Here is a 23,541-nt window from a genome sequence, read left to right as displayed (position 1 = left end):
CATGGGAAGCCTGCTGGGGTTTTCTGAAGTGCACAATGATGACAATAATCGGGAGATTTTTAAGATGCCATTAACCAGAGGTAGCGCATGCAGTACTGCAAATGTAAACCTTCGACAAAAATTCCTGGCACCGACTCATTTTTCATCAAATCTCAAGAGAAGGTTAGTCGATCCAACCACAAATATGGACTGCATTAAGGTTGCCAAACTATGGAAACCCTTCACCGGCCATCATCTTATTCACAACTTGAATGTTGCAAACTATTCTACTCGTAATGGCCTTTAATATGGCTTAATTTATAACGAGCCAATTGCTCTATCACGGTCGTTCCCTAGTAATTTTATGTCATAGCTCCCTGCCACAGCACCTGTTCCCCAAGCAGGCAAGCACTACCTCATAGGCATGGGACGCTGACTTGCACCAAAACTGATGTTCTAATTGTCATTTTAACTCTATGATGGCAACTAGCACTACCCCTTCGCAGGTCACAACTCGTAGGTTCTGTTAACTTTCAGATGCATCCGAGATGCAGAATACATGCTCCATTGAGGTGTTGCCTAATCTCAAACTTATACATATCTTGGCCAGTCCCAAAGGGAAGTACATTACATACACATAAATTAAAACCAAAATAGAACTACATACCAACAAATACATAAATGTAACAAAAAATCCACCCGGGAAACCTGATTCTTGATTGGGTAAACTTATGCGGGGCAATACGCAGAACAGCTAAAGAAGTGAAGGCTCGATTTATGCCAAAGATCAAAAATTACAAGTTGATAACATGAAAGAGATCCTCCACTAGCTAGACAGTTCTGTAGTCTCATTTGCATTTGATAAACTAAACTACTTCAAATCCCCAACGCCTTTATCGTGTAACGGCTGCAAACTCATGCAGCAGGGTCTCTAATCCATAACTTCTGCAAAATTTCTTAAAAAAGGCTTCACGTTAAAGGCTTATTTTGCACAACGGCGCACCAAGATTTATGACACATGAAATATGAAGAAAAAAAGGTTGAATTCAACTCGCTCATTCTATAATGGACTGGATGACACCAGCCCCGACAGTCTTGCCACCTTCTCTAATCGCAAACCTCATCCCTTGCTCACAAGCCACTGGCATTATAAGCTCCACCACCATCTTAATACGGTCTCCCGGCATAACCATCTTTGACTTCTCATCCTTATCGTTCATGATCTCAGTCACCTTCCCAGTCACATCCGTAGTCCTCATGTAAAACTGAGGCCGGTACCCCGCGAAAAACGGCGAGTGCCTCCCACCCTCCTCCTTCTTCAACACATAAACTAGAGCCCGGAACTTCGTGTGCGGCGTGATCGTCCCGGGCTTCGCAATCACCATCCCTCTCTGGATATCGGTCTTCTGAATCCCCCTAAGCAAGAGCCCAACATTGTCCCCCGCAAGCGCCACGTCTAGAGTTTTCTGGAACATCTCGACCCCCGTCACCGTCGTGGTCCGAGTCTCTCTAAGCCCAACAATTTCCACTGTCTCCCCAACCTTCACCGTGCCCCTCTCGATCCGACCCGTGGCCACCGTACCTCGCCCCGTGATCGAGAACACGTCCTCCACTGCTGACAAGAACGGCAAGTCGGTCTGCCTCTGCGGAATGGGAATGTAATCGTCCACGGCGTCCATGAGTTCGTATATCTTGTCCACCCATTGGTTCTCGCCTCGGGTAATCTTCGGGTTCGCCATTAGAGCCTCCAATGCCAGCAGAGCCGAGCCCGAGACGATGGGTACATCATCGCCCGGGAACTCGTAGGAGCTCAGGAGCTCTCTCACCTCCAACTCCACAAGCTGCAAGAGTTCCTCGTCGTCGACTTGATCCTGCTTGTTCAGGAACACCACCATATTCGGCACGCCCACCTGCTTCGCGAGCAGGACGTGCTCCTTAGTCTGCGGCATCGGGCCGTCGGCGCCGGAGACAACTAGGATCGCGCCATCCATCTGGGCGGCGCCGGTGATCATGTTCTTGACGTAGTCGGCGTGGCCAGGGCAGTCGACGTGGGCGTAGTGTCGATTGGCAGTTTCGTATTCGACTGTGGCGGTGTTGATGGTGATGCCGCGGGCGCGTTCCTCTGGGGCAGCGTCGATCTCGTCGTACTTCTTGGGCGCGCTGTTGCCCATGGAGGCCAGGGCCATGGTGAGGGCAGCAGTGAGGGTGGTCTTGCCGTGGTCTACGTGACCGATGGTCCCGATGTTCACGTGGGGCTTCTTGCGCTCGTACTTCCCCTTTGCGGCTTTGATCGTGACCAAAGACGATCTTTTGCAGTGGGATTTGGAGGGTCGGGCAAGGGAATGAAAGAAGGTGATGGAGGGGTCAGTGAAAGAGGAGGAGAGTTTCGAGGTTAGGGTTCTGGGTTTTGGGTTAGAGGTAAGAGAGAGGTGGATTGGGAGAGAGACAGGTGGAGGTGTTGGTGGTGGCGGGAGAAGGAGTTTTGAGGATTTGGGTGAAATAGAGGAGGCCATGGCCGCCATGGATTGAGATCGAATTGGGGGAGTATGATGAGAGAGAGTGTGGGTGGGAATGAGAATGGCGGAGGCGACAAGAAGAAATGAAGAGGACGACTATAACCTTGGGAAGGGTTTTTGGGGGCAGAAAACTAATGATTATTATTATACGTGTAAATAAAAAGAAAAAAACTGATAATCGTGATTAAGGTTCAATCAAACGGTCTGCAAATGCTGCTGGAAATTGGGAGGCAATGAAGTCTGCTCTAAGCACCGGAGATGTGGAAATTGGGATGCATCCAATCTCCACCCATCTCTGTCCTTTTTTTGGTTTCTTTTGATGACGACAAAAATGTGGCTTTAGAAGCAGTTCTGTTTTGTATGCTTTCTTTCTCTCTTCTTTCTTTTGCCCGTCACTATCTATTTTCTGCCAAATTGTATTTTCCTGTGAAAAAGAGTCATCTTCTTCATTGATCCGATACCATTTTGCATCTAATATGGAATTTTGATCAGAGCAATCAGAAGTACATGAACCATGGGAAGTTTATTCCCTACAATATTTTATAAGGTACGAAAGTAATCTTGAGGAAACATAAATTATGGATAGTTTTTCTCCAAAATCCTCCAATCTAGCCTACCAAGTTACAGAGAGAGAGAGAGAGAGGAAGCAGAGGTAAATATGCTATATAACGTGAGAAGGGAAGATATTACAATGTCATCTCGAAATGGTCAAAAGAGAAACATAGCCAGCCACATAGGGAAGGCATGTTAAGGGTCAGGTTAACAATCCTATATAAGAGCTTTTAGAATTATATACGGCTATAAACAGCATGAATTCATTGACGATGTCCTTCAGGCAAAGGAACCACCTTGTGGAATGGTACACCCCTTTGAGGCAAGGATCCATCTTCCTCGTCATCGTCGAATTCAAGTAAATACCTGCCCAAACAAAACATGAATATGCACATGACAATAATGAAGAAGAATGGAAAAATACTCCCCGTTTCCATTAACAGAAAACCAAGACTTCAGCGTCACATGCCAATCTCTTCTACTTCAGTTTCCAGATTTAAATAAATGACTTCTCCAAAGAATTCAGTCCATTTGTTTCCTTAAAAATGTTCAGAAAATGGTTTATTTTGTCATATGTTTACCATTTTGATGACTGCTGGTAAATCAAATTAGTAATTACCTCAGAAGCTGGTGCAAATACTGTGAGACTCATGACCTACCCTAAAAGAGAATAAGAGTGGAAAAAATACTCCATTTTGATTTGCAGTAGATCATTTTGTGTTTATTTGGTCCCCAAAGTCCATTCAAGAATGCAATTTTTTCCCAAAACTCGGGATGCTAAGGATGAAACACATAGATGGATATTACTTACTCATCTGTCTTCCTCTGAAAATATTTTGAATGGTTGAGAGTACCACAAACATGCACAATACAATTATTAGTTAGTTCATGATAAACTTTGTTTGTCAAAGGGCAAGAACCTACAGAAGAATGGAATTCATATTAAATGAACAATAATTTCTGTTATAGCAGACCAAGGGGGAAGGAAAGCGTTACCTTGCGGTTGTTATTGACAACAGTTGCCTTATAAAGTGCAGTTGTTCCTGGATAGACAGCCAACACTTGTCTTCCAGGAGGGAAATCCTGGGCAGTAGCAGGGTCATTTCTCTTGGGGAAAGGAATAATACTCGACATGGGCAGCTTGTACTTTCTGAGCGCAGCAAGAAAAAGGGAAAAAAATGTCACTCTCAGATGAATTATTCAATCGTGCAGAAAACTGAAATATATGAAAAGGGGTAGAATAAATTTTCCACCCTCAACCATAAGGTATTTTATACATTGTACCCTCAGACCAGAAGTTAACATCCAGCAGTCAAATAGAAGTCAATAAAAGATAGTTACCGTTGGCCACCACCCTCATCATCATCACCCGGTTCCTCATCTAGTACTTCAAATCTGCACATAGAATTGCTTCTTCATAAGCAAGGAATAAAGTGTAAGTGACCTAGAAGAGTAGCATTCTTTTTACCACTTCTGTTAATAATTACTGGTGACACAAAATCATTGCAAGAATCCACAGAAAAAACAAACCAAGTGGCTCACAAGCAGCTGCTGCACAAGCTCATTCGAGTTTATACATTAACCGAATCTAGCCTATCCCTAATTTCCTCCCTCCAATGAGTCCCCAGGCACGCTCAAGTCCTATTAGAAATGCGGTTATGGAGCACACGTCTCTGATCTAGAAGCTTCAATATGTTTGGCATGCTTTTAATTGGTTACAAATTCTACTTCATCACTACAAAAGCTATCTCCACACATCAGGCCTTCATTTCAAAATAAGTTCGTGACTTGAACTTTAAATTGACCTTGAGCCAGGTATTTATCAACAAGCAATTGAATTGGGACCCAAATCAAACTTGGTGGATAACTGTCCTTAAGTTAATTCCATGAGCTTGGATTTTTTTTTTTTTTTTTTAATCTTTTGGGCTAGGCTCTTGCTCAAACAATACGATATTCATTTGATAAGCTGGCTCGAACAGGCCAAACAGTTAAAGATAAAATCGAAACATGAACGAAAGATAATCAGGAAAGTTGCCATTATAAACTAGAACAGCTGCCCTAATTCCTAAAAGTTTAAATCATGGAGCATGATGTCTTACTTACGGGAACTATACTTACAATTTTGTCTCCTTATCAAAATGAATAACTTTTACAACAAACCACTCGTCCTTTTCAGATTCATCTGGTGTGACTCTTGCTGCTACCTGAAATAATTGTAGACAATAAAAAAATAAATAAGTAAAAAAGAATCACAAAATTTATCTTCCGCATGAAAGATTTTTTTTTAATAAAACCAGGAATGTAGGTATAGGTGCTATCTAAAAAGAAATCTGGAGGATGACTATCATGGTACATGCATACCTGTTCACCCTTTAAACTAGCCCAAGCCTCAAGTTGGCTTCGCGCATTAGGGGAAATCCTTGAAATATCTGAATCAGTCTTCATTTTTCTCCTTTTCTGATCGCTGCCTTCTGGAATTTATGTAAAGTCAGCTAAATAAAACATTGTAGAGTTTCCATAACAATAAAACACTTCTTGGGATCGGCCATCAAAATATTTTGGCCTTGCATGTCATCTGTCAAAACTTGATATCATGCCATGCCCCATGTTGTTAATGCAGCTATCCATTACAGTGTATTAGCTATAGTCAGCAGATTCCAGGATTAGCAACAACACTTGAAAATGCTGTTGAAAGTTTAGTTCTACGCTCCAATTAACAACTTATCAAAAAAATCAACCAATTAACACACCTTAGTTATTAGCTTCTCATGATAGGATGGGATTCCAGTCCCTCCTAGGGAAGGACCAAACAAAAATCTAAAAGGAATTAAGAATATAAGAAAAACTTGCTTTAAATTCAAAGTTCAAATGAAAATTGGAAAGTTCCTCCAATGAACCAACAGAATTTCAATCTGATATGAACATAAATCTATTTATCTCATCAATATGCATAGCTTTATGTGGCTAGTAGAATATGTATTGGAATGTATACAAAGAAAACACTAACGACAGAAAAGATCCCTATATTTACGAAAAGATCCCTATATTTACAAAAAGGGTATTCATAAAACTTAAAAGAATGAAAGATCTATTAAAGGTTAAAAATATATGGCTCATAATGGATAGTACAATATGTAATATACAAAAGTAAATGACTAACTAAAGAAAATCTAGGATACATTCGCAATATGGCTATTATCATTGAAAGCTTAAAAAGATGAAAGCTTAATTTCTTTTTTTATGAAAGCTTAATCGAAAGGTCACAGCGTTCAGTCATGTTTTTGAAAGAACAAATACTATCATATACCTATCCTTCTTCGTTGTTGCCCTGAAGGTCCAGAAGGCAGTAGAGTATCAAGTTGACCCATCAACGAGTTGGAAATGCTGCAGCCAAGTACAGTATCGAGTTATATATGCTGAACAATGTGTTTCTTACCATAATAACATAAAAATAAAAGGAAAGAAGAAAACAAAGTGGCAGTTATCGAGTTCATAAAAGCTATAGAACGAATCTACGTACGTTACTTCATTCTCTGACAGTTCTTTTGCATGAGTATACAAAGCTTTCAACTTTGATAACGAACTGTCACCAGGCTTTTCAACCACCTCAGGAGCTGCATCAGGGTAAAAGAAAGATAAACCAGCTAGAAAACAAAGCAGAACTAGACTGTAAAGATCACATTATACCACAGTGATGGAGGCATTGAGATAGTAGTGGTGGTAAGCAGGTGCAGAGCAGGCAACAACAATCGCAATGGTGGAATAGGTAAATGGTTTGGCTTGAAGCCACACTAGTGGCATACTGTGGTCAACCTACTAATGCCAGTGGGTTAGGGGTGGTGGGAACAGTAATGTTGAGGGCTACCTATGTGATGGTGGAATGGTTGCCCTCCACACACTGAGAGTAACTGTGTGATAATTGAGGAGATGGTACCTGCAGTGATAGACAATTCTAGTGGCGGCATTGGTGTTGAAGATTATTGCCCGAAAAATTCATTCATGAAAAACCATAAGAAATAGCACTCATATTCATGTAAAGCTACAACTTCGGACCTATTTTTCCATCAACTGACCAGTTAGGTAGTATGTAGACCTATCATCTGGAAGGAAGGGGGAGGCAAGGGATAGTGGTAAGGGAAAAGGGATGGAAACAAGCGGCTATTCTTTCTGTAACTGAATGGAGAAGGGAAAGAAGGAAGGGAGTTCTCATCCTCCAGGGCCCACCATTTTCTTTCCCCCAAATTGGAAGGCAATGGAGAAATAGGCAAGAGAAAGGATGCATTTCAAATCTTTAATTTCTATAGGGCACATTACATGTTTTCCTTGTATACAATTTTTTTCCTAGACAACATAACACCTAAAAGGAAGGTAAACTTCCCTTCTCTAAGTTACTCCCGTCCCATCCCATAATGCAACCAAATACAGCCCAATGGAGCAAAAGCTATCAGTCTAGATAATGCAATGATACTGGTGTGGGTGGTCACCATAAGTACCATCATCAATATGTTTAATAGAGTAAGTTTGTGATATTTGGGGAACAATTTTTGGTAATAACATATTCTTTACACAGTTACTGAGACATAAAGGGATGGGGATGGGCACTTTTGGAATTTATTTACTGATAAAAAAGATAAAGGGAAGGGCACCAATAGAAAGAGACCTCTGAATCATATCAAAGCCTCCTTTCTTTATGTTATTGACTAGTTTTTCTTAATGAAACTCAGAATCCAAAGAGATCTTCATATTTCACAAAGATATTCACAAAATTTCTAATGATACCAGCACAGATGAACTAATATAAGCATATTCCACTCACCATTTCTCAAAGTACCATAACAAGTTTTGAAATTTTCCTAATTAAATTATTTACCAAATATTCTGATCTGGCCTGCAGAACAAAAAATGATGCCTGCCACCTTTTCTATATTCGATATATCCTATAATGTTGACACTTCTACTCTTGTTTTAAACAATAAGAACTGAAAAAAAAATAATCCATCTTTAATTTCTTAGCCATGACTCTAGTTTGCCACCTATGTATGCTTTTTACATATAGACATGTCTAGAGTTATACAGTGTTTTAGTCTACTAAACATTGTGAATATTTCATCCTTTCCTAGTACCATAAAATCATGCCTTTTGTTTTCATTTTCCTTCTCCTTCTTGCCTCTGGGCCACGTCTCAACTTCCTAATCAACTAACTGCACTTGAGTACAAATCATAAAGCCCTAATGTTAAATCCTCAGGTTGGGCAGCATGTCACCAATTAGCTCAATCAGAACGCTTCAACTTCTTACAAACAACAATGTTAAATGATAAAGCTAGGCCATGCTGTCAGAAACTTAGCCAACTTCACAATGGCTTGAATCCCAACCAGATAATCCAACATCAAAATTTACTTACTAAGACCATCAGTTTGTAAGATGTGGGAAGCCTTGGTTTTGGAACTGTTAATTGTCCATATGATGGAAATGTATAAACAGACAAAAAAAATTACCAATCAAATAAAAACAAAGAACAAACACCAAATGCATGACAAGGACACTCTTCTGCAATAATTCATACGATCCAAGGTTGAGTTAGCCTTTTGTAGCTCTTCTCAAACCAATCACCTCCCCTCTGTTTTTTCCATTTAAGTTTCAGATTGGATTCCCAAACTCAATCCACCCACGGTTTTTGTTTCTCTCTATCCCCTTACAAATCCCTATGAAATAACTCATTAATTGAATTTGAGCATTGAAAGACACTAAAAACAAAAGACAACGCAGTAATTTTGATATCTTTCATACCAAATTTTTAATATAGACGATATTCTTTTTCTTGCCAAGTTATACAGACGATATTCTTATCAAGCATCCTCAATGAGCTAGGCGTTCATATGTCCATAACAAATATAACATCAACAACATAGTGATCCATGTTATCTACATAAACCCACATTTATGTATCAATTATGGAATCCCAGCAAAGACAAGCATCTAGAGTCCATGGAATTGGTCTACTGTGATCTCTTCTCACCGAAATTATTATTTTCAACTACAGAGTGTCGATAAGCTACAAGGTGAACCCCTCATTGATCAAGCTCTGGTGACCAATTTCATGTCCAGTCTACACATTTTCAATCCGATGTTCAAATAACTCTTATTTGGACTTTCTTAAGAAATGAACACCTAAATGGTAATTTACACTTCCCAGACTCAATTTGATTGGGAAATAAAAAAAAACAGTGATCCCTCGAGAGCATCTTCACATTCAAGGATGTTAAAACCAGTGATTCAACAAAGCTCGTAACGGAAGTAAAACTCAGCACATCTCAAATAGCAACAACTTTAAAACAGATCGATCCTTAAATAAAACGAAGAACAAAAACTAAAAGGAAATGGACCCAAAACGCCCATGAGTACAAAAATCAAAACAAGAAGACCAGCACTTACTAATCAGACACAAACCCACTAATCCAGGATAATCAAAATCTTATTTTTAGAAGAACAAAAAAAGACCATCAAAACGCATTTTTTTCGTTTTCCAGTTTTGGGTTAAACGCGTTAAATGGAGGGACTCACCGGCTTGGAGCCTCTTGTGCATCTTGTTGATCTCGACGAGCACATCCTCTTGCTCTTTCCTCAACCGATCGAGCTCCTTGGAGTGCTCCAATATAGCGGGAATGTCAGGCGACGACATCGTTCGTTGTCAACGAGTTCGAGTCTGAGCTCGATTTCACGCTACGATTTCAGTTCGATCATCTCCAACTTTAAAAGCTATTTCATCTGAGTTTGTTAGAAAAAATATCAGTGCATTATTTATTACTACAATTTGGGAATTGTTAGATCAAAGAAATCTGTGTGTTAAAATACTAATTGGAATGATTATTTATTAGAAGAGGAAAGAAAATTCTTCAAAGCGACGTCGCATTCACATTTCTAGTGGTAGTTTTTTCCTGTTTCCACCCGAAAAAAACAAACAAAAAACAAAACCGTGGACAAGGCGGTTTTGTTATCGGAACCGTGTCTAAAGTATTGCCACGTGGACAACAGACAGCAGTACTTAATGTATAACAAAAAATTAATTAACTAATAACCCCCGGTTTTTTTTTTTGTTTTTTTAAATTTATATCAATGCATTTATTTTTTTAACATGGGCTCTGTTCCTACGTCTGCCTCGAAACTAGGCCCGTCGAGTTCATTGGATCAACATGGTCTCCCAATTAAACCCAAACTTTCCACCGCCCAAACCACAAATATAAAAGAAAAATAATATTTATAATCATAAAATAAATAAGTATTATATAATTTTTTTTAAAAAAATTAATAAATATAAAATTTATATAAAAAAATTAATTTTTTAATAATAAATATTGTTATTTTTTAAAATAATTATATTATCCTTATACACTTTATTGCTATACGTTACATTACTCAAAATAAAAAAATAATACTGGCGAAAATCTTGTAATTTATTTTCCAATTCATCAACACACAATGCATCTTGGAGGAATATAAAATGGATTCAACTAACTTAGGCTAAAACTTTGGTTGTATTTTTTTAGCCTATAATTATCTTTTCTACTTTATATAATTTTATAAGTTTGGCTTTGTTCTTTTTTTTTTAACTCATAATATATTTTGTAAAATAATATTTCTCGTGGGCTATTAATAAATTTTGAATACCGTCATCTTAACAACAATTTTATTAATACAATAGAACCAAACTAAGTAACTATTTTAGATGTTTTTATCTTATTTGTTTGTAGTTATTGTATTATTTTTTTTTTCTTTTTTCTATCTATTGCCATTTGAAGATGAGGATTTAATTATTAAATTATCTTATTATATTTTTCAATACACAAATCATGATGCTCAAAACTTTGGATAACTAGTTAGTCGTGTGAGAGAACAAACTAGAGCAAAGTCTATCCATATTAAATAGGAGACTTATCATTTAGACTAAGTTTGGATTGAAAAATATTCTCAGTTTATTTTATTTAATCATTACAATTTTTATAAATTTTTATATAAAATATAATATTCAATTTAATTTTTTCAAATCTCAAAATAATAATAATATTAAAAAATAATATTTTATTTAATTTTAAATTTTCATCTGAACTCACTATCCAAACTTAACCTTAGATCATACATAGGATGAATTAAATAGTATAGTTGAATATATTTTTAAGAAAATATTTTAACTATAAAAGGTTTATATAAAAATAAATTATAAATTGATGTAATTTAATATAATACGTCAGATTATAAAATTATTTTTATCATAAAATAAATAAATGAATATATAAAATTACGTCAATTAGAAATTTATATTTTTATATAAGTCGCACCTCACTTTCTGAAAATATAATCAACTACACCTTAAAGCACGAGAGGTGTAAAAGTGATGTATAGATGTTAGATAATATTTCGGATTAAAGTATTAAAAAGAGGCCGGCAATCAAATTTTGGACTGCAAATTACATCATCTCAGCATCGATTTTTGAACTAAAAAAAGAAAAAGAAAAAAGAAATATTCCATCTGTCAGCTTTTACATCAATATCGTGCCGTACACGTGGATTCCAAATGCCAAACAAAGAGCTATCAACAGCTATTCGAGGGTACCGCGCGATAACGACACCGTTCGATTCCAGCGTTTTATGTCCGAGCCAATACACGTAAGAACATCTCCTCAGAGAGAGAGAGAGAGAGCGTGGCTCTTCAGAAATTCAATTTCAAATCTCACGGCTTGTTCTGATTCACTTCTGAATTCACGGACTTGTTTCCGAAAGCCAAGGCCCTCGTTTGGCAGCTGACACTTCCGAAATTGCGAAGCGGTGGCTGCTGCTCAAGGCTTTCTCTGCAAAGAGTAATAATCCTACGATTCGAACGCTTGTACGTTAATCTCTTGTTACAGAATTTCGTTTCATTTTCTGGCTATCTGATTCAGATAAAATTCCATCAATGTTTCCCATTTCATTTCTTGGGATGATGAACATTGACCAACCTACTCTTTCTTGCGTTTTAGAATTCGAGCTAAGCTATTGCGGTTCTTCCAAGAAAGAACCGTTTCTTACAGTCAAGTGGATCCAAGGAAACTTGAGTTGGGGTTTCGGAAATCTGTTTGGATATTTAGTAAGTAATACAGTCCCAGGTTGTTGGTTGGTTGGGTGGTTTATACATTGGGTTGCTTCCGCTTTTCATTATCCAGGATTTGAATGATTGGATCCTCTTCTTCAAGTACCATAACCACCGTTGGATTGCTTGTAGCCCCATTTATAAAGTGTGTCCCAGTTCTCACTCGACCGCAGGTGGTGGTTTTTCTAAAAATCAAACCACACCGTGCCGCCGGACGTCCCGAAACCTACCAAGGTCGGTTGGCGGGATGCGGTCCTGTCGGTTTTGTTATATGTCTACCTAGATGCTGTGTCCATTCTCCATAATTTAGGTTTAGAACATAGTACCACAGTTCCATGATCGGGTTTATACTCATTCCCTGAACATAAGGTTGCTAACGTAACCTTGGGTTTCCCGCCTTTGTTGTGGGGTGGGTAATTTCCACTGCAGCATGAAATTGACGCATTTTCGTTTTGTAGTATATACGTGTAATTTGTATTGGATTTGATTCATGCAGCCAGTTTCCATGCTATGTTTTTTATTCTGTCAGTGTTGGGTATTTCGCCATGAGGGGTTCCGTGTCACGTTTGAAGCCCTGAAACCCACTAACTTGATGAGTGCTTGGAAAGGCTCTTGCTTGCTGGATTTCAGTTTCTACTTTTCGTGATTGTAGAATCGGAAGATTTTGACTAACATGGGAACTCCCTTCCGCAGGTATAAAATTACTAACTGCCATTCTTCTGTTTCTTCTGATGTTGGAAAAAATGTTCTTTTCTTTTTTCTGCCTCCCTTCATTGGACAATTAGTTCATAATAATTTGATGACAATGAAAGTGTCATTAGAACGTGTAATATGGACCTCTTTTTGGGCTGCAGTGGAATTCTAAGAAAACCGAATGAGACAATGAGGCTTATTGTAACAACTTTGGTTGGAGTTATATTCGGCTTCTTTATGGGAATATCATTTCCAACACTCTCATTAACCAAGGTGCCAAATTTATATTTATATAGTTATGTTTGTCATTTGTTAGGTTCTAAGAATGTCAACTAAGAGTACAAGAACTAATTTTATTATGCTCAAATTTGGTAGATGAATCTTCCAACCAGCCTTTTTCCTTCCATTGATCTCGCATATATTGAAGGCAAGTACTCAGGGCTTTCAACTGGAGCATTGTTGCATGCTTGGTCTTCTTTGAAGGGTAATGGAGTCCGCTCCACTCGGCTTTACAAGTTTAATGATACAAAGGTAGCTTATCTCTATTTAGATTTAGCCTTCTTCCAGGCTACCTTTTCCTGAAATTGTGATGTTTCAGTTGTGCTTTATTGCCTCCTTATATTGTGCTATGCCTTCTTCAAATATATTTTGGTGTTAACGGCCCATAACTGTTCCAAGAAGGTCCATCTTAAGGAGTGGTAAATTGAAAGTATTTTCCCAATTAAAGACGATAATTAATACACCTTTTTGTTCAAACAGGGCATTGCATCAATCTGATTAATTTCTGTTCCAGAACATTAATGAAAGTAACATGTGAGACTGCTAATTTCAGTAGCTAATGTTGTAATTGTTGTAGGAGGCTCACCAGCGTTTGAACTTTCTGATGTTATGTTCTAGTATAGTTACTAATCCTCTTATTGTAATACAGATTTGGGTTCCGACAAATCCTCGAGGGGCCGAAAGACTACCTCCTGGTATTGTTGCATCTGAGTCTGATTTTTTTCTCCGCCGACTTTGGGGTCAGCCTAGCGAGGTATCTGCTCCTAGCATATATTTTTAAGGGAAGTTAAAAATAACACCTTGTGCTTTCCTTAAAAGGAAAATGTTTTGGCGGAATAAGAACAAACCATATCAATTGCACTTTAAATAGGTTTCAGCGGGATCAAGAAATTAAAGTAAATCTGAACGCCTTAAAAGGAAAATGTTGTGAATATAAAATTACTAAGCATTGATACAGAATCTCCATTTCACCTAATGATTAATTTTTTGAGATTTATTCTCTTATCTGAATATTTTGTTGGTGGAGTTGGTTTTCGCAGGACTTAACCATCAAGCCAAAGTATCTTGTTACCTTCACTGTTGGTTATGATCAGAGAAACAATATTGATGCGGCGGTTAAAAAGGTCCAGACTGATTTTGCACTCGCTCAATTTTATTTTTATTTTCAAAGTTCGTCTTCTCTCCATCTCCTTCTAAATTGCTATTTACAGTTCTCTGAGAACTTCACCATTCTCTTGTTTCACTATGATGGTCGGACAAGTGAATGGGAGGAGTTTGAATGGTCAAGGAGAGCTATCCATGTGAGTGCTCGGAAACAAACCAAATGGTTAGCAATTAGCTCTTTCACCAAATTGAAATTATTGAACAATTTGCTCATACTTTTGCTAAGGCATATTTAGTCATGTTTTGACATAAGTTCTCTGAAATTCGTCCTAGGTGGTATGCCAAACGTTTTCTGCATCCTGACATTGTTGCTGCCTACGACTACATTTTTATGTGGGATGAGGATCTTGGAGTGGAGCATTTTGATGCGGAGGAGTGAGTGTTCAGCATGATAAAATCTTAAAAAGAGGGCTGTTAGGATGGAAAAGGATTGTTAAAGTTTCAGATTCTGTCACTGCAGATATATAAAATTGGTGAGGAAGCATGGTTTGGAGATTTCACAGCCTGGTTTAGAACCAAATCAGGGATTAACATGGCAGATGACAAAGAGGAGAGGCAATGGCGAAGTTCACAAGTAAGAGTAGCGGTACCTTTTTAATCTCTCTTCATTTACTGCTTATCGAAGATGTCTCACTTGTGGTTTGACTTAACTCCAATGATTCTACTTTCAGCTTGACCATGATCTTTTTCTCCCTTTTACAGGGACACTGAGGAGAAACCTGGATGGTGTACTGATCCACATTTGCCACCCTGTGCTGCGTATGCACACATAGCTGACCCTGACCATTGACTTTCATCTTCTGCTCAGGAATTCTTAGAACTGGTATTAATGAGTTTTACTGTAAATCTTAAATGGGCAGGTTTGTTGAGATCATGGCAACTGTATTTTCGCGGGATGCATGGCGTTGTGTTTGGTACATGATTCAGGCATGGATTATATTGTTCTGTTGTATCTGTTATGATTCCTTAATTAATCCTACTAATTAAAAAAGTGATTCATTAATTAATCCCCTCTATCTAGTTTAAAAATTTTGTCCCAATGCTGCAGAACGATCTGGTTCATGGATGGGGTCTAGATTTTGCTCTTAGGAAATGTGTAGAGGTTTGTGACCCCTTCTCCCCCCCCCCCCCCCCCCCCCCCCCTCTCTCTCTCTCTCTCTCTCTCTCTCTCTCTCAAGCATCATACTTGCTGTTGTTTATAATATAATTGGGTTTTTGTAACTTTGTTCCATTGCATTGAAAACAGCCTGCACACGAGAAAATAGGAGTTGTAGATGCTCAATGGATTGTTCATCAAAGTGTTCCTTCACTCGGGAACCAGGTAAAGTTAGAGCTTTTCTACTAGTAATTCATCTTCTGTGGAAGAAATCATAGTCACTGCTTTCTTCGTTTTCATCAGGGACAAGCAGAGAGTGGGAGGGCACCTTGGGAAGGGGTATGTAACGTTTAATGATTTCTCTATGCATAATTTGTCTGTATGTACTTGCTGGTGGACTAATTTCCATGTACTTGTGGGGGATTTGGTGGTTTCCTTTGTGGCAGGTTAGAGAGAGGTGTAGGAGAGAATGGAAAATGTTCCAAGAGCGAATGGTTAATGCGGAAAAAGAACATTTTATGGCGATGGGAAAGGATGCACCAAATTCCACAGCTCGTTAGATTAGAAAACAATGGGTTGGGAGGGAAACTCTGTAAATTTGCCACTTCATTGTGCTTGGAGTTGCTGATGAAGACACTACACTACTTCCACTCGTACTGTTTTTAATTTTAATATAAACTATTTCCTATATATGTTGGTTAATTCAAACTGACACGTCATAAATTTATAAATTTTAAGTTTCTATGTACAATTTAATAAAAATTCTATCTTTTTAAGAATATAAGCCCCTATTCAAACCTGCTCAGTTTCTATTCAAAAATTACTTTCGACAAAGAAAATAATAGTTACACAATTATTTTTATAAAATAATTTATAAAAAATAATATTGTTTTTATATAAATATCTTAATTTTAAAATATAGTAATAAAAAAATATTAAATTGGGTCCCACTCTGTCAGAATTATTATTATAAGTCTGACAGAGACGCTTGCGCGCGTTCTCGCTCTTTTAATTTTTCGATGGAAAATTACTGCGATTTTTTTCAAATTCAAATTTCTATTAATATGATTTTTATTTATTTAATTTTTTAATAAATATGTAATATAGAAATAAAGGTGAAATAATTTAATTAATTTAGTAAAAATAAAATAATAAATAAATAAAAAATGTGATGATGTATGGAATGAGGAGTTTGTAAAGCCGTTTCAAAATATATTGAATTTCCATTTTTGGGCACTCGTCTTTTCACTTCTACGGAGTATATTGTCAATTCGCGCTCTCGGGAAATGAACTCGGCGACCACTTCTTGTGAAGCCGACGAATGGGAGCTTTATAACGACGATGGCTTCGTCTACAAGCGTAAGAAGCGCCGCCTCGACCCAGCGGCCGCTGCACAGACCCCGTCGAATACGGATCCCGAGGCGGAGGAGAGGAATCAGAGGGAGCGTAAGAGAGCGACGCTGCTGAAACTGAAGGCACGGTACCAGAGTGAGATCGACCGGTGGGAGCTTTTATCGGACGCCTTGCGTGCAATGGAGGAGAAATACCGTCACTGTCAGAGTCAGAGTTCGGTCAGACAGCAACAATTAAGCGAACGAGAGGAAAAAGAGCCCACGGCGTCGTTCAGTGCTTCGTCTTTGCATTTGCCTGAATTTGTTAATGGGTCACTCGTGGATGAGCTTCTCTTACAGGTCGGATTCTTTCTCTTTTTCTTTTTTTCTTTTTTGGGGGGGGGGGGGGGGGGGGTGGCGCGTTTGGTTGGCGGGAAACTCTGGGAAAAAAATAAAATAAAGGAATTGAAAATTTGGGTCTCTTAGGTTTCCCGATAAGACAGAAAACTCACTCTAATTCGGCTAATTGACACTATTTGGCTAGATTTTTTTGGGTAAAAACAAAAGGATTAAATCATTTGGCTTGATTGAGCTGAATTCTTTGTTGTCCCTGGGGAAACTGCACAAAGCTGAGTAGAGAATTGAAAGTCTCATTTTTTCCTTCTTTCTTCAGTTTCCGAGCAACCAAATATTAGGGTTCTGCTCAGTTTCGCTTATGGTTTCTCATTCATGTTGAAGAATTGCTGCGCAAGATTCTATTCCAATTTCCTTCACCATTAGAGCTCTTACTAGCATCAAGGCTTTTTCTTACTATTTTTTCTTTTATAAAACCCCCAGTTCCCCTAAATTTTGAAGTTTCGTAGATGTTGGTCGTACGGTAATTTTGGATCTTCCATTCAATGTATGCCTTCTGTTTCCCTTTACGGTGGCTTGTAATTGCGGTACATCGAATTTTAGTATACGTACTAAAGTTCAAAAGTTTTAATTTCTTCTATGTTCTTTATACGATCTTAGCCACAGAACAGAGAAAAAGGTTGGGCAAAGAGATATTTATCCTCTATGAAACAGAAAGAGGGGGGCTCTTTTAGGCTTTCAAATTGTACAACTCTAAAACTGGGGCTTAGGTTGAACTCCATTTCTGGCAGTATCCTTATTCCTAAAAGCCTCGACCATGCAGGTGGAAGCCGAGGAAGCGGTAATTCATGATGTCTCACATCTATGTGATGTAGCAGAAGCTATGTGCAGTGCACAAGAGGAACGGTTGAAGCAATCTTTAATCGATCTTCCAATATGGGCTTCACCACATGAGCTCATTGCATCATTGTGTGATAATTGAGTTTTATCAGGATGTGGAGGGAAAACAGTTGAAGCCAGTGGTATGTTTGAAAACTTCATCTGTAAGCTGTAACAGTAATTTTAGTGCTTCAAGAAGAAGGCCTTGCTATTGTAATCCGTTGTCATGTAGAACTCTCTACTTTCAGACAGATGGGAAAAAGTTACTAGAGTTTAGTGTTTTTTAATTTTAGATCATGCGATTTATTAGGGGCTGTTGTAATTGAACTAACCATCTAATGAATGGAGAGAAGATGGGGGAATACCTGAAGTAACTTCCGAGTTTCTGATCAAACTGTGTGGCATGATGCATATGTGTTTATTATTTCTATTAAAGTTTCTCATCAAGTTTTTAGGCACATTGACTTTTGAAAAAATCTACTTATCATCCTGTAATATAGCAGTAAATAAAAGGTTCACTAATAAAATATAATAAAATCTTCAGCCACCTCATGAGATGATGATAAGATAATAAGAAAAGAAATGATGAATGACATTATTCTTTACTTTGTATGGTGTGCTCATTTTTGGGTCATAAATCTTAAGAGCAATACTATATACAGTCGTGAAATTGCAAATGCCGTGCAATTGCTTTGAAAAAGAGTGGAGTTCACGATTAAAATGTTAGTTTTTTTTTTCATGTGGGTTCAATATTAATTTATTTTTTTCAAAGCGACTATACGCCGCTTGCACAACCACGACTGCAAATATCATTTCTCAAATCTTAAAAGTAAATTGTAATTTTATTTTTGTCATCTTCAATCGGTACGTGGATTATACTTCAAATAATCTTTTATGTCCAAGATTTAAATGAAAATTAATTCAAATACATTGGGATTACAATGACAAGATTTATGATCAAAATGATTATCAACAGTTTCCTTCATTGCTCCCACTGAAAAATACTGACTGCCATTATATGAATATGAGGCCAACCGCACACGATCTACTCGAGTGCAACCAGAAAGTTTGGCATCCATACATTCGAATTTTGTGCTTCTTACCATTCTAAAAGGAGTTTAGAAGTACAATGTGCTCCATCATTGGATATGGTAAAATCAAACAGAAGCAATAAGAATAAATAAATTGAAGGTTTTAAACGAATGGGATCGTATGATCTCTTCTGGTTTATGGGAGAAAGAGGGAAGCAGGGGGGGGAGTGATTCCAACACACTATATTTTCAGGGTTTGAAGCTCATCGGCATTTAGACAAGAGGGAACAACTTCCACTGGCACAACAATAAAACCAGCTTTCCGACATTCATCCTCCAGAAGCTTTACTTGTGGAGGCCCATCGGGGCAGAATGCAACTACAGCTCCTCCACTACCTGTGAATTTTGATGCAGCACCCACCTTTCTTGCAACCTCCACCATTTTTATATTTAAAGCACCAAGCGCATCGTCGCCAAACATGCTCCTGTAAAATATTTAAACAACGCTACTCAATAGCTATAAAGGTACAAGCAGGCTCTTGTTGCGAGATTAGGAAAGGGAAGGTCATTTTTCAGGAGTTGTGCATCTCAGACAACCATCATCCTTCCCAGACAAAGGCAATCTTTCTATACAGATGGAAAACAGAAATAGCCACCTTAGGGTGTAGTTGGGGAGCTCATGACAGAATTGTTACAATCAATGACTTCTCATATGCGTTTTGAACTGTCAAGTGAGATGAATCTCTTACCTCCGAAGATCAAAATTATGATTCATGAGCTTTGCAAGTTCTGAATAGTCTTTTTCTAGTAATGTTTTCCTTCCTTCTTTTGCTATATTTGCAACTTTTATCATTGATGATATTATAAACTCATCACCACTGAGCCACCTTTGGCGTACGGTACTGTGAACCTGCATTTACAAGTAATTTATAAAATAGAATTCTTCCATTACAAAAGCAGGATGGTCACCTGAGCCTGTGTGGGTGCTAGTAGCTAACAAACTAATAAAAATTAAACAATTGAAACAAAAGGTAGTTAAAATGTGAATGTCGTAGAGCATGTTGGTTTGATAAAATTTCTCCTTGTTAAAAAAGAAATCGATGGTAAGACCATCAGATCAACTTTAAAAACAGAATTACTGCTCCCATCCAATCAGATACAATTTACTTCTACTATAGTGAGTGCTCCTTTGTCTGCTAAAAACTATTGCATGCCCTTTCATCACATAAGAAGTACCTAACGTGCTTTTAAAATCATGCATAACTAAACCAGATGAGAATGGTAGCCCATAATAAATAAATAAAAATATCACTACAAGTTAGGAGGGAAAATTTAGTTCAAAACTAACCTTCCCTGAATCACTAGGATTCTCCGCATAGATGAGATAAAGAGGTGGGAGAAGACTAATATCCATGGGTGTATAGATGCCATGCCCCAGGTCATCCATGTATTCCTTGCTAAAATCCTGCATAAGGAATTTCATTATCTGCTTCATAGCATTTTTATCCATTAACTGTGACTTACATGAAAAATTTAAAAACATGTACCATGTACACAAGACCCCCATAAACCTGTGCCACCCTGTCTTGGAGACCAGCAACAATACCAAGTTCCTTCTCGGCAGCAAGGACAAGTTTAGGTCTGACCTCGACTTTAATCAAATGCCTAACTCTGTAGAAGTCAAGAAGGCAGCTTAGGGCAGCACAGACAATAGCACTAGAACCTGAAAGTCCTGTCTGAAATGTCAAAATTATAACTTAGTGTCATGTTGTGATATAAAAACAGTCAAACGTGAAGCCCTATACAACTATTACTCCTATTTAAAATTTTTTTTTAATAAAAAGCAACAACTAAAGGACAGTGCAAAAGTCTACAAACTTTGCAACAAAAACCATGCTTGCAATTAGTATTTGTCCACAACCAAAATGGATAATATCAAACATAGTTGTTGCGGTGTGGATGGTATCTTTCTCAATGTTATGGCCACTTTCATTGGTGTCTAAAAAGATTTAGAAAACATAACCTTTAAAAGTCAATGTGAATAAGAGTTTGACCAAAGAACAAAAAAATTCAAATGTTAATGTGTCAAACTAAACATCAAATTCAAGCTATATTGGAAGACATGAATAACTGTCATTGATCATTATAGATACAGTAATGAACAACTACATATTAGAGTTAAAAAAAAGACAAGAAATGAATATCATGCTTTGTCATTTATTCATATTGCAGGCTCGATTCCTCCCAAAGAAAGAAAAGTTAACCATGAGTCATAACTAATTCACAATTCTAAACCTTAAAGGTGGAATTTGATTAGAGTCATATTTAATATTGCCATGAATCCTTGAGAGATTCCCAGGCATCCTCTTATTTGTTGTGAATAGCTCAAGAGAATCTAAGGGCACGCAAGCATTCAGCTCATTTAAGAATCTAGGATTCCTCCAAAACTTTGGTTTATGGGACTATGGACTCCATTCAAAACTAATTTGTATAAACCCCTATGCAACAAAATGGCTGAGAAATGGTGAGTTTTACATTGGAATCCTGGAAGAAAATCATAGAATGGTGCATCATAATTGACGTAACGATGATCAAACAATTGAGATATTGATGAGCACACAAAGAAGTAAGTAATATCTGGTAGGACTAAGTTGAAGGTCTACCTGGCGAGGGATATTAGTGTCATAGGATAGAGTGAACTTTTTCCCATGAATGTCAATCTTGTTATCTTTGCAATAATTATGAAACACTTTACAAATTGCCATAAGTAATCGTACACCCCCATAATAACCTTCATTATTCAATCGATTCACCTGTAAACAATAGGAAGATCATCTTTTTAATCCTCAAGAAATCCGGAATCATTTCTGTCACATACAAGGACTAAGACAAATATAGACTTGATGAGCTAAAATATGTAAATGATTATTTCAGTTAATTGAAAAGGTCATTTTGAGGGCATAATGGTTAAATGAAAAAATAACAATATAGGAACACCAATACCTACAGCAATCAATCAAATGAATATTCATACAGAACTCCAAATACATAATAACATAACAAACAGCAATAACTTTGCCATACGAATGGTAACCTCCCAATCTGTTAAAAGGGAGGCATAACTACTTAAATGGAGAATACATATTCTACTGTGGAATATATCATCTATTGCTGTAGAACCAGCAAAGGAGTTGTTAGCCAATTTAGCTCTTAATACAGGATCATTCAAGCCCATACAAAAAAGTACCCCTAATATCTAACCATCTGAAACCTAGAGCAGACTCAGAAAAGCTACAATGGTGAGGAAAGACCCAAAGGCCTAAATCATTAGGGGCAGGGCTACGTTGGTTTTATCCATACAAGAAAAGAGAACACTATTTTTGTTGCATCATCACCCGTTTATAATTATAACTACAAAAAGCCACCAAATATTGATGCATCAAAACTTTTATTTTGTGATTAAAAACGAGCTACTGAGGTTTTTTTTGTTCACGTCATACCAAATAGGAAATTATAGACGTGCAACATTTGTGGAAAATTATGACAGACTTATTTCGGAATTCGATTTAAGAGTTTTTCCTTCTATTTTATATAAATGCAGGCAAGTACGAGGTCCCCCTCCCCCTCCCCTAACAAACACCAAAAATTCTACTTCCGTCTCTGCCAGAGCTGTGTCCCTCCCATAGTTGATCTACAGGGGCTTCAATTTTATTTTATTTTTTGAACTGCGCAAGGGATTCAATTATATCATCCTTTAATAATAAGGATGATATAAAACTGTACCTCTAATGCCATCGTTTCAAATCCCGCACGTCAATATCTAATTTAAAAATCGATCACAATCTAAGTTCTAGAATAATGATAATAAATACGAGCTACACGTCAGTCTAAATCACTGTCGAATTTAAACCAAAAAATAAGCAAGATTCTCCCAAAAATCGAAACTTTGATTAAGCTAAATGCCAAATTAAATAAAATACCAGAACCCGGATCTTCGATTTCCAGATCAAGCACACCAAAACAAAGACCCACCCATGCATAGTCATGCAAATGTATATATAATTTGAGAGAGATGGAGAGGAAGGAAGGACCAGGTGATCTAGGGAGCGAAACTGGACGAGATCGTGGGTGGGGTGGGGCTGGATGACGAGCTCCTCCGACGGCTGCAAACGGACGGAAGCCCAGAAGTTGCCGAGCGTGAAAGAGATCGTCCGGCCGTAGTATACGTCGCTCGGGTTTCCAAGCAGTCCTACCCTGGCAAAGGCCTTGTGCTCGATAGCACACGAAGCTGAATCCAAAGAAGTTCCTTGTGTATCCATTGGAACTCAACTCCTGATCTCTCTGTATGTAACCACCTTGTTTGTGCTCTTATTCCTCAGTAAATATAGTAATATATACATTTGCACGCAACTACCTCTAGCCCGATCAGTGCCACGTCAGCAAAGATCACATCGGAAATTTTGCTGAGCTGGAATTAAAGGATAATCACTGAAAAAAATATTAATTATGTATTGCGCCAACTTTTCATTCTTATGGGACATTTT

At 37.8% G+C, this 23,541-nt stretch overlaps 5 protein-coding genes across 12 annotated transcripts; 2 read left to right on the top strand and 3 right to left on the bottom strand.

Annotated features, from left to right (window-relative positions):
* Positions 1-552: 552 nt before the first annotated feature.
* On the bottom strand, positions 553-2,839 carry LOC122302660 (elongation factor Tu, chloroplastic-like). Its single transcript, XM_043114042.1, has one exon. The coding sequence runs from the start codon at positions 2,499-2,501 to the stop codon at positions 1,035-1,037; it is 1,467 nt and encodes a 488-aa protein (XP_042969976.1). The 5' UTR covers positions 2,502-2,839; the 3' UTR covers positions 553-1,034.
* Positions 2,840-2,999: 160 nt separating this feature from the next.
* On the bottom strand, positions 3,000-9,890 carry LOC122302662 (SAGA-associated factor 29 homolog A). 3 transcript variants are annotated; one of them, XM_043114045.1, is made up of 9 exons: positions 9,611-9,888; positions 6,568-6,661; positions 6,355-6,431; positions 5,409-5,515; positions 5,166-5,251; positions 4,389-4,442; positions 4,044-4,197; positions 3,859-3,872; positions 3,000-3,413 (listed from the first exon to the last, which is right to left on the bottom strand). In XM_043114045.1, exons 1-9 carry the CDS (start codon positions 9,726-9,728, stop codon positions 3,311-3,313), a joined length of 807 nt encoding a protein of 268 aa, XP_042969979.1. In that variant the 5' UTR covers positions 9,729-9,888; the 3' UTR covers positions 3,000-3,310. The 3 variants fall into 3 exon arrangements, with proteins under 3 accessions (XP_042969979.1, XP_042969978.1, XP_042969980.1); XM_043114044.1 differs by having other exon boundaries at positions 5,409-5,518; positions 9,611-9,887; XM_043114046.1 differs by lacking the exon at positions 3,859-3,872 and having other exon boundaries at positions 3,201-3,413; positions 5,409-5,518; positions 9,611-9,890.
* Positions 9,891-11,714: 1,824 nt separating this feature from the next.
* Positions 11,715-18,360, top strand: LOC122302657. Of its 5 annotated transcripts, none has more exons than XM_043114036.1 (17): positions 11,715-11,927; positions 12,061-12,167; positions 12,700-12,863; positions 13,025-13,136; positions 13,239-13,394; positions 13,792-13,896; positions 14,183-14,266; positions 14,354-14,469; positions 14,580-14,681; positions 14,767-14,880; positions 15,009-15,065; positions 15,167-15,233; positions 15,355-15,408; positions 15,553-15,627; positions 15,706-15,741; positions 15,849-17,093; positions 17,911-18,360. In XM_043114036.1, the coding sequence occupies exons 3-16, from the start codon at positions 12,844-12,846 to the stop codon at positions 15,960-15,962; spliced, it is 1,212 nt and encodes a 403-aa protein (XP_042969970.1). In that variant the 5' UTR covers positions 11,715-11,927; positions 12,061-12,167; positions 12,700-12,843; the 3' UTR covers positions 15,963-17,093; positions 17,911-18,360. The 5 variants fall into 5 exon arrangements, with proteins under 5 accessions (XP_042969970.1, XP_042969972.1, XP_042969973.1 ...); XM_043114038.1 differs by having other exon boundaries at positions 12,667-12,863; XM_043114039.1 differs by lacking the exon at positions 12,061-12,167 and having other exon boundaries at positions 11,715-11,901.
* On the top strand, positions 16,689-18,069 carry LOC122302204. The gene is made up of 2 exons (XM_043113340.1): positions 16,689-17,093; positions 17,911-18,069. The coding sequence occupies exons 1-2, from the start codon at positions 16,689-16,691 to the stop codon at positions 18,067-18,069; spliced, it is 564 nt and encodes a 187-aa protein (XP_042969274.1).
* Positions 18,361-18,916: 556 nt separating the features above from the next.
* On the bottom strand, positions 18,917-23,367 carry LOC122302659 (glucuronokinase 1-like). Of its 2 annotated transcripts, none has more exons than XM_043114040.1 (6): positions 22,978-23,367; positions 21,661-21,810; positions 20,545-20,733; positions 20,346-20,462; positions 19,747-19,907; positions 18,917-19,482 (listed from the first exon to the last, which is right to left on the bottom strand). In XM_043114040.1, exons 1-6 carry the CDS (start codon positions 23,314-23,316, stop codon positions 19,239-19,241), a joined length of 1,200 nt encoding a protein of 399 aa, XP_042969974.1. In that variant the 5' UTR covers positions 23,317-23,367; the 3' UTR covers positions 18,917-19,238. The 2 variants fall into 2 exon arrangements, with proteins under 2 accessions (XP_042969974.1, XP_042969975.1); XM_043114041.1 differs by having other exon boundaries at positions 23,089-23,365.
* Between the last annotated feature and the right edge of the window lie 174 nt (positions 23,368-23,541).

Source organism: Carya illinoinensis, chromosome 3 (genome assembly GCF_018687715.1).
Source record: "Carya illinoinensis cultivar Pawnee chromosome 3, C.illinoinensisPawnee_v1, whole genome shotgun sequence".
NCBI classification, from domain to species: domain Eukaryota; kingdom Viridiplantae; phylum Streptophyta; class Magnoliopsida; order Fagales; family Juglandaceae; genus Carya; species Carya illinoinensis.
This window is presented reverse-complemented; position numbering and strand designations above follow the sequence as displayed.

Bases quoted from the DNA above. Each gene is read 5' to 3' on its own strand.
- LOC122302657 (XM_043114039.1), top strand. From the start codon at position 12,844: ATGGGAACTCCCTTCCGCAG. The intron at 13,137-13,238 runs GTGCCAAATTTA...CAAATTTGGTAG, and splicing joins CAACACTCTCATTAACCAAG to ATGAATCTTCCAACCAGCCT. The intron at 14,267-14,353 runs GTCCAGACTGAT...TGCTATTTACAG, and splicing joins TTGATGCGGCGGTTAAAAAG to TTCTCTGAGAACTTCACCAT.
- LOC122302204 (XM_043113340.1), top strand. From the start codon at position 16,689: ATGAACTCGGCGACCACTTCTTGTGAAGCCGACGAATGGGAGCTTTAT. The intron at 17,094-17,910 runs GTCGGATTCTTT...TCGACCATGCAG, and splicing joins TGGATGAGCTTCTCTTACAG to GTGGAAGCCGAGGAAGCGGT.
- LOC122302660 (XM_043114042.1), bottom strand. From the start codon at position 2,501: ATGGCGGCCATGGCCTCCTCTATTTCACCCAAATCCTCAAAACTCCTT.
- LOC122302662 (XM_043114044.1), bottom strand. From the start codon at position 9,728: ATGTCGTCGCCTGACATTCCCGCTATATTGGAGCACTCCAAGGAGCTC. The intron at 6,662-9,610 runs GTGAGTCCCTCC...ACCCTGATGCAG, and splicing joins GCACAAGAGGCTCCAAGCCG to CTCCTGAGGTGGTTGAAAAG. The intron at 4,443-5,165 runs GTAAGTATAGTT...TTCTATGTGCAG, and splicing joins TTTGATAAGGAGACAAAATT to ATTTGAAGTACTAGATGAGG.
- LOC122302659 (XM_043114040.1), bottom strand. From the start codon at position 23,316: ATGGATACACAAGGAACTTCTTTGGATTCAGCTTCGTGTGCTATCGAG. The intron at 19,908-20,345 runs GTTAGTTTTGAA...TTGTAAATGCAG, and splicing joins ATCCTAGTGATTCAGGGAAG to GTTCACAGTACCGTACGCCA. The intron at 19,483-19,746 runs GTAAGAGATTCA...AATATTTTACAG, and splicing joins CATAATTTTGATCTTCGGAG to GAGCATGTTTGGCGACGATG.